Source organism: Bos indicus x Bos taurus, chromosome 15 (assembly GCF_003369695.1).
Source record: "Bos indicus x Bos taurus breed Angus x Brahman F1 hybrid chromosome 15, Bos_hybrid_MaternalHap_v2.0, whole genome shotgun sequence".
Classification (NCBI taxonomy): domain Eukaryota; kingdom Metazoa; phylum Chordata; class Mammalia; order Artiodactyla; family Bovidae; genus Bos; species Bos indicus x Bos taurus.
The window spans coordinates 75,503,426-75,515,700 of record NC_040090.1 but is presented as its reverse complement, the minus strand read 5'-3'; the positions used below and the strand labels follow the sequence as shown (position 1 = coordinate 75,515,700).

Below are 12,275 nucleotides of genomic sequence, written 5' to 3'. Positions count from 1 at the left end.
ATCTTAAAAAATGTAAATCAGACATTGTCAGTCTCCTCCTAAAATTGCCCTGATGGCTTTTCATTGTATTTGAAATAAAATACAAACTCTTCTCATGATCTATTTATCCCTTTATAATCTGTTTCTGCTCACCTAATTCTGACTGCTTTAAATTCTACTTATACCACTGTTCATCAAGGTCTAGTTATTCCTTCTCCTTCTGTTCCTTAAAGGAACTTTGCATTTCTGCATGTATTGCTAGCTATATATACTGTTACCTACATATATTATTTTACTTACTTACTTGTATTCATTAGGATGAAGTATTCATAACAGCAAAACCTTTTCTCTCTTACTCACACATTCAATTCAGGAAAAACAAGAGAGCTGGCCCGAAACACCGTCTCCACTATTTTCAAAATGGCACACCGTTAGTGCTTTTAAAGTAACTGCTTTAAACATTGCAGGTAAAACTGCAATGTGAGCTAGAAAAATTACCCAGAGGACTGACAGTTTAAAACTAGTCTCATTACTTTGGTGACAAAAGCATGTACTTGCTTCACTGTCACTATGCTTGGAATTACACTATTGGTAAATATAACAATATTGTGATTGGGATGCAATACAGGAGGGGGACAGCGAGGCAATGAAACATTAAGTTTTAGGGGTTAGTAAGTTTTATAAATATTTAGTTGAGGATATATTATTTATTTATTTATTTTTAAATTTTATTTTATTTAACTTTACAATATTGTATTGGTTTTTTAAAAAGACGAGGAGTCAGTGACAACAGTAAGCTCCGAAGTGGTAAGGTGAAGAACAGAGGTAGGGGTTTTTTTTAAAGGGAGGGAGAGGACAGAAAAAGAGAGGGTGGGAGAGTGATGCTGGTAAGTTTCACTTATATCATATTTTTAAAATCTACATGCATCTATGAAATTATGAGATAGTATATATTTATAAACAATCTTTGCTGCCTATATTTTGTTTAAAATAACAGTGTCATATTTGGCCATTGAATTATATAAGGTTTTCAATTATTGTCTTTTATTTGGCCGCAGTGGATCTTAGTTGTGGCACACAGGATCTTTTGCTGCATCATGTGAATCTTTAGTTGCAGAGCATACACCTCTCGTTGTGGCCTGGGGGCTCAGTAATCACCACGCAAGGGCCCGGTTGCTCTGAAGCATGTGGGAACTCAGTTCCCTGACCAGAGAGTGAACCCATGTACCCCACACTGAAAGGTGGATTTTTAACCACCATGGTGGTCCTGAAGGTTTTAATTATTTTCTGATCATAAAAGCATACATTTGATACTCCCAATAACAAGATATTGATTCTTTTTGGTGACAAGATACCATCTTTTTAAAACTTCAATTTATAATGTACTATAAAATAGTATAACTGCTATTGTGCCCATGGATTCTGTGTTGTTTCTACATATAAAACTAGTTGTCAGAATTTGCCTTGATTTATTATAATTAAGAATTCAGTCATGTGATGATTGCTTCAGAATTTGATTAATCCCTATTCACTTATATCTTTAAGGATATTCCATTTTTGCTTAAGTTGTCATTTTGAATAATATAGATTTAGCAAAAACTTTGTGCTCTGACACTCTTGAGTGTAGTTCCGGAGTGATCTTGACCTTAATCTTTAGTCAAACCTTGATCATTGTCATCACTGTGGTCAGTAGGATCTCTGCGTTGCTATATCCATTGGACAGTCTCAGGCCTCACTATTCTGAATTTCTTAACAGCTTTTGTTAGACTCAGTAGAATATACCATCTTAAAATTATTTTCTTGGCTTTTGAACTTCTTCGTGTCTCCTGTAGTTTCTTTGGCCATATCCTCCTTCTTTCTTCTGTTCCAAAAAGTGAGGGACTCTAGGGCTCAATCCTCAGACATCTTTATCAATACTCAATGATCTCGGCTAGCACATGTATAAATACCCTTAATATACTGATGAATCCTCAGAGTGATAGCTCTATCTCTAAACTTTCTCTTAAAACAAGACTTAATTGATAACTTTTTTTGAAATAAAAATGTGTATAAAATTTAACAAATCAAACCCAGAATCTTTAATATCTATTTTTTCTCTAAAATATGCTCTTCTCCGTGACTTCCTTATGTGTGTGAGTGATTTGTCATTCACCCAGTTTCTTGGGTCAAATAGCTCTGGAATTACCTTTGACTTCTCTCTTTGTCATAGTCCACATCCAATTCATAATCAAATCTTGTCACAGTTCCACTCAAAATATATCTTAAAAGGTCATGTTTCATTGATTCCATTGCTACTGTTCTAGTTAAGAGCAAAGTCATCATCCACTAGGTCGGAAGGACTGTTTTTCCACTGATCTCTTGAGGTCCTCTCTAGAGTCTATTCTTTACCCTCTAGAGCAAGAGACCCTTTTAAAATATGAGTCAGATCCTGACTCGACTTTCTTTGTTCATAATCCTTTCATGGTTTTTCCTTATACTGAAGATAAAATCTAAAGTCCCTGTGGTTCCCAAGACTGATTCCACCCAACCTGTTCTTGTCCTGGCCATTTTTCTTCATCACACTACCACTCTCCCTGTTGTTCACTGCTATCTCACCAATACTACTCCTGTTCTGTTCTTTGAACAAGGTCAGGATGCTTTTAAGTAAGAGTCTTTGAGTTCGCTATTCTCTCTGCCCCCCACCCCCTATCTCTCATATGATCATGTCAAATGTCACAACCTGGGAACTGTGATTCTTCAAACCTCTATAGTCAACAGAGTCGATGCTACCTTCTTGAGCAGTTCTTTTTGCAGAGTATACATCAGCAACTGAAATTATACCACATATTTATTTGGTAGCTTCTTTATTGTTGGCATTCCCTACTACAACATAAGCATCATGAAAATGGGGACTTCAAATTGCTCATTGTTTTATCCCTAGCATCTAGCTGAGTGTCTGTTACTTGGTATGCCTCCAACAAATATTTGTTGAATGAATGGTGATTTATATTTAGAAAGAGAAGGATTGTGCACAAATCTAGATCTTATGTGATTTCTGGAGAAGCTGTTATTACAGGTGAATCATGGTGGGAATATGAAAAAGCTGAAAGTGAAAATCACTCAGTTGTGTCTGACTCTTTGCGACCCCATGGATGCATGGAGTCCATGGAATTCTTCAGGCCAGAATACTGGAATGGGTAGCCTTTCCCTTCTCCAGGGGATCTTCCCAACCCAGGGATCAAACCCAGGTCTCCCACATTGCAGGCAGATTCTTTGCCAGCTGAGCCACAAGGGAAGCCCAAGAATATTTGAGTGGGTAGCCTACCCCTCCTCCAGCATATCTTTCCAACCCAGAAATCGAACCAGGGTCCCCTGCGGATTCTTAACCAACTGAGCTGTCAGGGAAGCACTGATAATAGCTGTTATTACAGGTGAATCATGGTGGGAATATGAATGTCACACTATTTGTACAGACAGGGGAAAAAAGTTGAAGATCTGGCTGTGTGAGAGGAACACCACTTTGAGATGTAGAAGCCTGAATCCTCAGTGTTCTGTACAACAGAATACACTCTGACTTTCTATAAGTATGTACACCAGATGTTCTGATTCAATGTTCCAGTTGGACCTATGCTTGTGTAGTTGTTTTAGATTGGCTTCCATAGAAGCAGTCCTGGAGAGAGGGATTTGATCATTGTGATTTATTGAGAAGGCTTGCAGGTAAATATCTATAAGGAAGGGAGGAGAAGAGGATGGGGAAAGAGAGGGAACTGAGCGAGAATGGGGTCCCAGATAATCTAGCCTTGGTCTGATGTGCATGACAAAGGCTCCGGATAATAATGCGCACCATTAAGTTGTTTCCTCCTTGAATCAAGGGAGGAGTTTCAATCAGTGTAATTGACCTAGGGTTGCCCGATTATGAGGAAGGTATCTTTTCAGGTAATAACGGTGGAGGACAATTCTCAATATACAGCCAACGTTCTCAGCAGTTGGGGGATGTCGCCCTGGCCCAGTGAAGGGGAGCTGGGCATGCCACTCCCATGTCTCCTACAGAGGGACAAAAAGGGGTTGACCGTGAAGCGTATTCACTCATTCAACAAATACTTATTGCATTCACAGCCCTTAGATTCACTGGTAAACAGACATGGTCCCTGCAGCACAGATAGTGAGAAAAAGAGATTTTAATAAAACAAACATGTGATCCTGGTATGATACATATTGAATTATTGCCAAACAATGAATTGAAGCAAAATTATAGAAATAAATCCACGATACTTATAAGTAATGTTTTTCTATAAATGTCCTTTGCTGTAACTCTTAGGAAGATTGTATAAACTCCCAATCACAGTAATCTTTATCGAAAGCAAGTCGTATATTAATCAAATAACTCTTAGGCATTATTTGAAAACACAAATGGATTAAAGAAAGGTGATTTTTAGCCTGGAAACTATGTTGGTATACAAGTCTTATATTACATCATTGTTCAAAAATCAAGATGATTATCTGTAAGTGGGAGTTTAAACAGAAGAAAAGTAAACATTAAAAGTTTAAAGACAGTTACGATCTTGGATTGGATGTTACTTCTTTGTATTTTATAAATTACCCCTCTAATCCTATGCCTCACTGGCAAAGGGAACAATAAGAGCAGGATGAAAGCGTGGGATCTAGTTTTTGTGGCATACTCCAGTTCATAAACTGCCCGCAGACCTTGAGTCCATGTGGAGGCTAAAATTTTACTGAAGTCAATGAATTGTTATAAAATGTTCACCGTTATAAGGCTGGCATAACTATGTTTAAAAACAACACAATTTAAGGGCAAAAAGCCATTTGAGTAAACAGGTACAGGTTACCAAGTTTCAAGCAAATTGGAGAAGTTAGCATAGGAGGTAAGATGTGCCATGAACAGTATAGTAGGAAACCTTGTTTCATACATTAAATTATGAGACAGAAATACACAAGAATATTTTTAACTGGAATTGGATACTGGTAAATAGCAGCTGGTAGGTCCTGGTTTTCATGTTAAGGTCTATCTATTTTCATTTTTTAAAAACCTTTGCCTGGTGCTGTGGAAACTACTATCCTGAAAAATAAGGCAGCTAATGAGCAGCATAATATCAGTAAAATAGTATATTTCTTATTTTCCATAGAGCAAAATTTCAAAGGAATGTAATCTTGTTAAAGTGTCACCAAACCATCTCTTCAGGAGAAAACAATGGCAACAGAAATAATAAGGCTTATTTTCAAGAATTCTGTTCATACCTCAAATCCCTGTGGTCTTCCTAGACTCTCTTTAATATGTTTCCATGCAACAAGAATCTCTGACACAGATACACTTATAGCCTTGACATCTGTGGGAGCAGCAGTGGGTTCTGTATGAAGGAAAATGGAAATAATAAACCACGGGGGTAACAAGTTACGCCTACCAAAGCATTGCCCCTGAATATGACAGGTGTTACTTTCTTTTCCCTGATTTTTTAAATGAAGGGCTCTGGTGATTATGAAAAACACAACAGGATAAAAAGATGATCTTTTTGGATTTCTCCGAGGTCAAGTCTCATCAGTACCTTACCAATGACAAATAAATCTAGCAAGACAAGCGAAGAAGATCTTTATCCTTGGATTAACTAGGATGTTTCTGAAGAAGTTAAATTATCTGACTTAAATTGTCTGCCAGACTAGCATAATGATCAAAAGAAGGGACTAGGAGTCAGGCTTGGCTTTTTTGCTTGCTAAGGTTGTTTTTTGCCTTCTGGAAAATTATTTACCTTCAGGCAAGTTACTTTACTTCTTCCTGAGCTCTAGTCCCATCATCTGTCATCAGGCATATTGAGAATACTTAGCTAGTAGGTTTGTAAGGTTAGTTTTAACTGGAATAATACATATAAACTATTTAGCATAGTTCTTGGCACTTAAAACATCTATTCAGAAAATATCGCCTATTTTACCTTTTACCTTGTGAAGGTATAAACAGGATCTAAGTTTCATTTGATTTCTTTTGTTGTTGTTCTGACCACACAGCCACATTTCCATGATTGTGTAAAGAATGTGTTATGAATCATGATATTTAAAAGGCATGCGTTGACTTTTAAGACTGGTATGGGCTGAAAAGGAAAGTCCCTGGAGGTCTCGGTGCTGTTGCTCAAAACCACCTTTTCATTCGTGTCTGTGCTCAGTGGCCTTTTGCACTGTTTTAGTTTTTGCTTTTTTTTTTTTTCAAATACATCGTGTCTGACTGGCATCCATCAAGAAGTGCACTTTATTTGAGGTTGTACTGTATGTGAGGAACAAAATATTTTCAGCTTTGACATTGCTGAATCATAAATACTGTGTCACAAACACACGTTAAATGAAATGACAGAATAAAGGCCATACGTTAGTTCAACCAATCTGTACACAGTCGATGTCAAAAAACTCCTACCCCATGAAAATTGTAGAGACTTTGATTCTAACCCCATATCACTGCCAAAATTTCAGGTGAAGCTTATCATTGCTAAGACTTCAGATGAATCTATTTAGATTCAATCAACCAGATGGCAAAGGCAGAGTTCTAAATAGTATTTTTATGTTTTAGACATATAAAGGGAATTATAGCCATTTGCTGAGAATATTTCACTTTCTGATGGAAGGTGGCCACATGCCTAACTGGAGAGTCTTCATATATTATTAATTGAAAAAATAAAAGTAAAGAAATCTGCCCTTGTTACTATAAAAGAAGTCCACAAAAGACTTTTTCAAAGTTTGTACTAAGCAATGGTTTTTTTTTGGTAAAGCTTTTATTAAAATTACATATTATATTTGCATTAACTCAAAGTACTTTGATAAATTCACATTAATCTTTACACAGAAGTTGACATTAGTTTCTGCCATGGTATAATTTGCAATTTCTCATTCTGTCCTTTAAATATCTTTTATTTTATTTTGCTCAGTGGTTTCCCACATCCCACTTTCCAACTGCCTGTTACTTGTGCATCTACCATTAACAACAACAACAACAACAACAAAAAAAACTATGGGAAAAGCTTCTAATTTTATTATATTCTAGAATTCTTATCAGCAAACTTGCAACAATTTTTTTCATTGGTATTTAATAGGAGCTAAAATTCTTGATTTTGCAAGTAAATGAAAGGAAATGCTCGTGTTCTTAAGTGTGTATAACCTGATCTCCTGGATTTGGGATATGATTTATTTCAAAGAAATCCACTCTTTAAATATCATTTGTTATTTAGAAGGAGTTTTGCTTATCATTTCAGTGAATGCACTGCAGAGATTTGTGTGCCAAATGCCTTTTTCAACTTTTTTTTTTTTTAATTGAGGTAATTATATCTTTGCCAAAGAAGATTGCAGGGGGGATAAATAATTTCAGAAGCACAAAATATGTGGTTGGATTTCTATCTCTATCTCTAGAGAAAGAAGGAGAAGGAAATGGCAACCCACTCCAGTGTTCTTGCCTGGAGAATCCCAGGGACAGGGGAGCCTGTTGGGCTGCCGTCTATGGGGTCGCACAGAGTCGGACACGACTGAAGCGACTTAGCAGCAGCAGCAGAGAAAGACATTTCTCTCTCACCTTTCTGTAGTACTATACAAGTTTAAGTACTTTTTAAAATAGAATGATGGAAGTTTTAAAAAAGTAAGAAATAAAGAAAAATAGTCAGAAAATTATTTCCCAAACTAGCACCCTAGCTTCTGTTTAAAAGCTCTAAGGTTTTTAAATCAATGTCAGACATTAAAAGGCATTCCACAGTTGCACTCAAAGAGGCTAAATATTGTGAAATATTAGAAAGTCACTTGGATCAATGGTCACATCTAATTAAATGAGGGTCAATGAAACAAGAATTGAACAGTAAATTTTTGTTTCACTTTCTAGATATAAATAATATCAAACTTTGGGGCTTCCCTGATAGCTCTTGTAATGCAGGAGACCCTGGTTTGATTCCTGGGTTTGGAAGATCCACTGGAGAAGGGATAGGCCAACCATTCCAGTATTGTTGGGCTTCCCTTGTGGCTCAACTGGTAAAGAATCCCCCTGCAATGTGGGAGACCTGGGTTCGATTCCCTGGAGGAGGGAAAGGCTACCCACTCCAGTATTCTGGCCAGTATCAAACATAACCATGCTGACCTGCATTGAAAATTTAAGCATGTAAAAACGTGACCTCATTCAATTTACTTCCAAAAGTTTCAATTTGCACCATTTATTAGTTAGTGAACATTTTCATATGTATCAAAAAGTTTGTCTGCAGACAAGGTGAATGGATAAAGAAGTTGTGGTACATATATACAATGGAATATTACTAAGCCATAAAAAAGAATGAATTTGAGTCAGTTCAGTTGAGGTGGATGAAGCTAGAGCCTGTTGTACAGAGTGAAGTATGTCAGAAAGAGAAAAACAAATATCATATATTACCACATATATGTGGAATCTAGAAAAATGGTACTGACTAACCTATTTGCAGGGCAGGAATAGAGACACAGATGCAGAGAATGAACTTGTGAACACAGCAGGGACAGGAGAAGGTGGGACTGAAAAAGATACGTATTACCATCTATCAGATAGTTAGTTGGGAAGTTGCTATATAACACAGGGGGCTCAGATTGGTACTCTGTGACAATCTATAGGGGTAAGACGAGGGGGTGGGAGGGAGGCTTAAAAGCAGGGGATGCGTGTATATGTGTAGCTTATGCATGCTATATGGCAGAAATCAGCACAACACTATAAAACAATTATTCTCCAATTAAACTAAAAACTTAAAAAGTAGCTGACTAGATCATAGGATGTTTGCTTTGGATTGAAACTAGATGTCCTATTTGGGCATCCCATCATATTTGAATGATGGAAAATCACAACCAGGAAGAATTTTAGAAAGTTCTTTGGATCTATGCTCACATATGGATGACCAAAGGGTCTTCAGCCATATTTTGCTTGCCCAAGTAATGTATTAAATTGATTAATTCCAACAGTTCATTGAAAATAAGAATTTGTGGCTTATTTTGGGAAAAGTGGGTGATACCAAGTTTGACTCCTTGGGTATTGGTAGATGAGAGCTATCAACTGGTCCCATGAGTTAGGGCATATTCTTTTTAGTTTGCCAGATTCTCCACCACTCACTGTGGTCTAACTTCTGGGACTACTTCACTTGTTTATATTTCTTACATGATCTCTTTAGGTTTTGAGTTATGAATCTATGTTTTAAATTCATGCTCTCATTTTGCAAACGAAAAAAGTGGCATGGAACCTGGCTGATTTATCTAAACTCTGCTTCTAGATCTGAAAGAGTTCCAAGTGGAACTCAGATCTCAAGTGCTCTTTCTTTTGCTGTTTTCCCATTGCACCAGGGAGGCAGCTGGCTCATTCTCTATCTCTTAGGGTAATTTTGGGGGGCAGAAGAGATTTTTACAGGGAGAATATATAATTCACTCTCTTGCTGCACAGCTGTTTCCAAGTAACTGACAGATGAATGGATGGAATAAGACTAAAACAAACAAAAAATAACAAACAAAATAGATGAGGAGGGGGGAATAACCAAAGATAATAATAATAACTGCCACTGATTGAAGGTTTGATATATGCCAAGCCTTATTTAAAATTCTTTATATGTATCAATTAATCCTCCCAACACACTTATTATCAGGACCACCACTTTTCAGACGAGGAAATCCAGGAGCAGGAGGTTGAGCAACTTGCCAAAAGTTGCACAGCTGCTGGAAGGTAGAGCGAGGAATTGAGCAAGGCAGTCAGCCGGGCTCTGGCCATCACAATGTTTCGCTTCTGTGCACACATCTCTGCTTACATTCTGGGTGCTTTTTCCTCATGTATTTTCTTCTCTTTGCCCTCCACACTTAACTCATCTCAAGAATACTGATATTGGAATCCCCCCATGGCCTCTCTCGGTCTTGCCAGAACCTGAGCCCCTGTGCTTGTGCTCTGTTGGACTGTTCGCAACCCCGTGGACTATAGCCTACCCGGGCCCCCTGTCTATGAGAGTCTCCAGGCCAGAATATTGGATGGGCAGCCACTTCAAGATCCCAACCCAGGGATCAAACCAAGGTCTCCCATGTCTCCTGAATTGGCAGGCAGATTCTTTACCACTGAGTCATCTGGGAATCCCACCTGAACCCCCATCATCTCCTATTTAAGCCTGCTACAGACTTGCTTTCAACTCCTTTTATTCCTATTTCCTGGAATTTTTAAAAAAATAGTTTTGCATCACAGCTACACTGGTCCTCATAGATCTTATATTCAGGCATCTCTGAAACTCTCCTGATCTGTAAATGCCAGGATGTTTGTTGCCACTCTTACTTCTGTCTGTTATACTTGGAAAATTTGATGAAAATTTAGGGACTTATTTCTGAGATTATACTGGCATTATGTCTAAAAATTAAAAGATTTTTAAAGATTTTTTTTTCACTTATGATGATATTAATTAGACCATGGCTGGCTCCTTCACTCCAGTCTTGGGATATAAAGTGGACAGGCTGACTAAAGATCCATCTAGTTAAAGCTATGGTTTTTCCAGTGGTCATGTATGAGTGTGCGAGTTGGACTATAAAGAAAGCTGAGTGCCAAAGAATTGATGCTTTTGAAATGTGGTGTTGGAGAAGACTCTTGAGAGTCCCTTGGACTGCAAGGAGATCCAACCACCCCATCCTAAAGGAAATCAGTCCTCAATATTCATTAGAAGGACTGATGCTGAAGCTGAAGCTCCAATATTTTGGCCACCTGATGTGAAGAGCTGACTCATTGGAGAAGACCCTGATGCTGGGAAAGATGCATCACTGACTTGATGGACATGAGTTTGAGTAAGCTCCAGGAGTTGGTGATAGACAGGAAAGCCTGGTGTGCTGCAGTCTATGGGGTAGCAAAGAGTTGGACACGACTGAGAGAATGAACTGAACTAAACTGAATTATATTAAAAATATTGTACAGCATTATCATGTTCATGAATTTAGATGATACATTTGTGTTAAGTGGCCTAGCAGCTTGAGTTCTCCAAGTAATATGGGGGGATGGGCTTGTAATATTGATTATATATTTGACTTCCCAGGAGGGGTGGGCAACACCATTAATCAAAGGACAGTTTAATAAACTCCTTGGGAGAAGGGCTATGGCCTCATTATAAATTGAGTGAAGACAGCTGTAGTTGAACTTTTATAGGCACTAATCCAAATGGATCATCTGGCAAAGTCAGGAAATTATTCCTTGTATTTTACAACTAATATGCCAATTTATTAATTTTCAAGTTCACATAAATCCCACTGAGCTCAGTTTCAGCTCAGGACTGATCTGCAGAATAACACCCCATGAAAGTCAGGTTTTAATTTCAGCTGTGGTAGCTCAATTTGCAAGAGGATAATTGCATATCATTTTCTGCAAGCTAGAAGAAGCTTCTGACTTTAATAAAAAGTAAAAGCCACACATTTTTTCCATATAAGGAAAAAGACACCCCCCCAAAAAAACTAGAAAAGGCTAACACACATTATGTATAAATAAACTTTTCAACTTACAATTAATCTATATTAAAGTTCCCTCTAATTTTCTATCAGATGTATTGAATTCTCAGTTTCTTTCCAAAGCTATAGTAACAAGAAATAAGTGGAAAACAGATATAACTTTAATTAAAAGGCATTTCTAGAAATGCAGAAATTAAGGCTGATTTGATTTCTCATGTTGGAAAAAAATTGCTTTTTATCATTTGTACTATGCACTTTCAAATCAGTTATGTTGGAACTTTGCTATTCTTTAAGAAAAATAGGATTGTTTCCAATATGAGAGTATTGCATGGAGTGGCACCGTACATTTTTGGCAGCAGGGACCCATTTTATGGAAGACAGTTTTTTCGAAGACAGGGTCGGGGATGGTTTCAGGATGATTCAAGTGCCTTATGTCTATTGTGCACTTTATTTCTTTTATTACTATTACATCAGCTCCATCTCAAATCATCAGGTATTAGATCCCGGGATGTGGGGGATCCCTGGATTATACCATACCCTGAGACCTGAAGTCAAATCAGGGTTGGAATGCACATAACTTTTGCTTGGTTCAAAGGATATAGATAATTGATACATGTCCACAACGCGTGGAAGTCCTAGCAGGCAAACCTCTTTCCTCTGGCTTTATATTGGGTTCTGCCTGTCACTGAAAGAGTCATTCAGGGTTACTTCCATTGTGTAAACCTTGAAAGAGTTCAGCGTCTCAAGGGTGTTAACAGGAAAAAAACAACAACAAACATCTGGAGGTTTTCTGACAGTGAAAGTGTTAGTTGCTCAGTCGCATCCAACTCTTTGTGACTCCGTGGACTTTAGCCCACCAGACTCCTCTGTCCATG

At 37.6% G+C, this 12,275-nt stretch overlaps 1 protein-coding gene across 4 annotated transcripts in view; it reads right to left on the bottom strand.

The window, feature by feature from the left end:
- Positions 1–12,275, bottom strand: part of CNTN5 (contactin 5) — a 1,679,852-nt gene that overhangs the window by 43,066 nt on the left and 1,624,511 nt on the right. For all 4 annotated transcript variants that reach the window (XM_027563907.1, XM_027563903.1, XM_027563906.1 and 1 more), the window contains one exon: positions 5,215–5,324. In XM_027563907.1, coding sequence (XP_027419708.1) covers positions 5,215–5,324 — 110 coding nt within the window. The remainder of the gene's footprint in view (positions 1–5,214; positions 5,325–12,275) is intronic.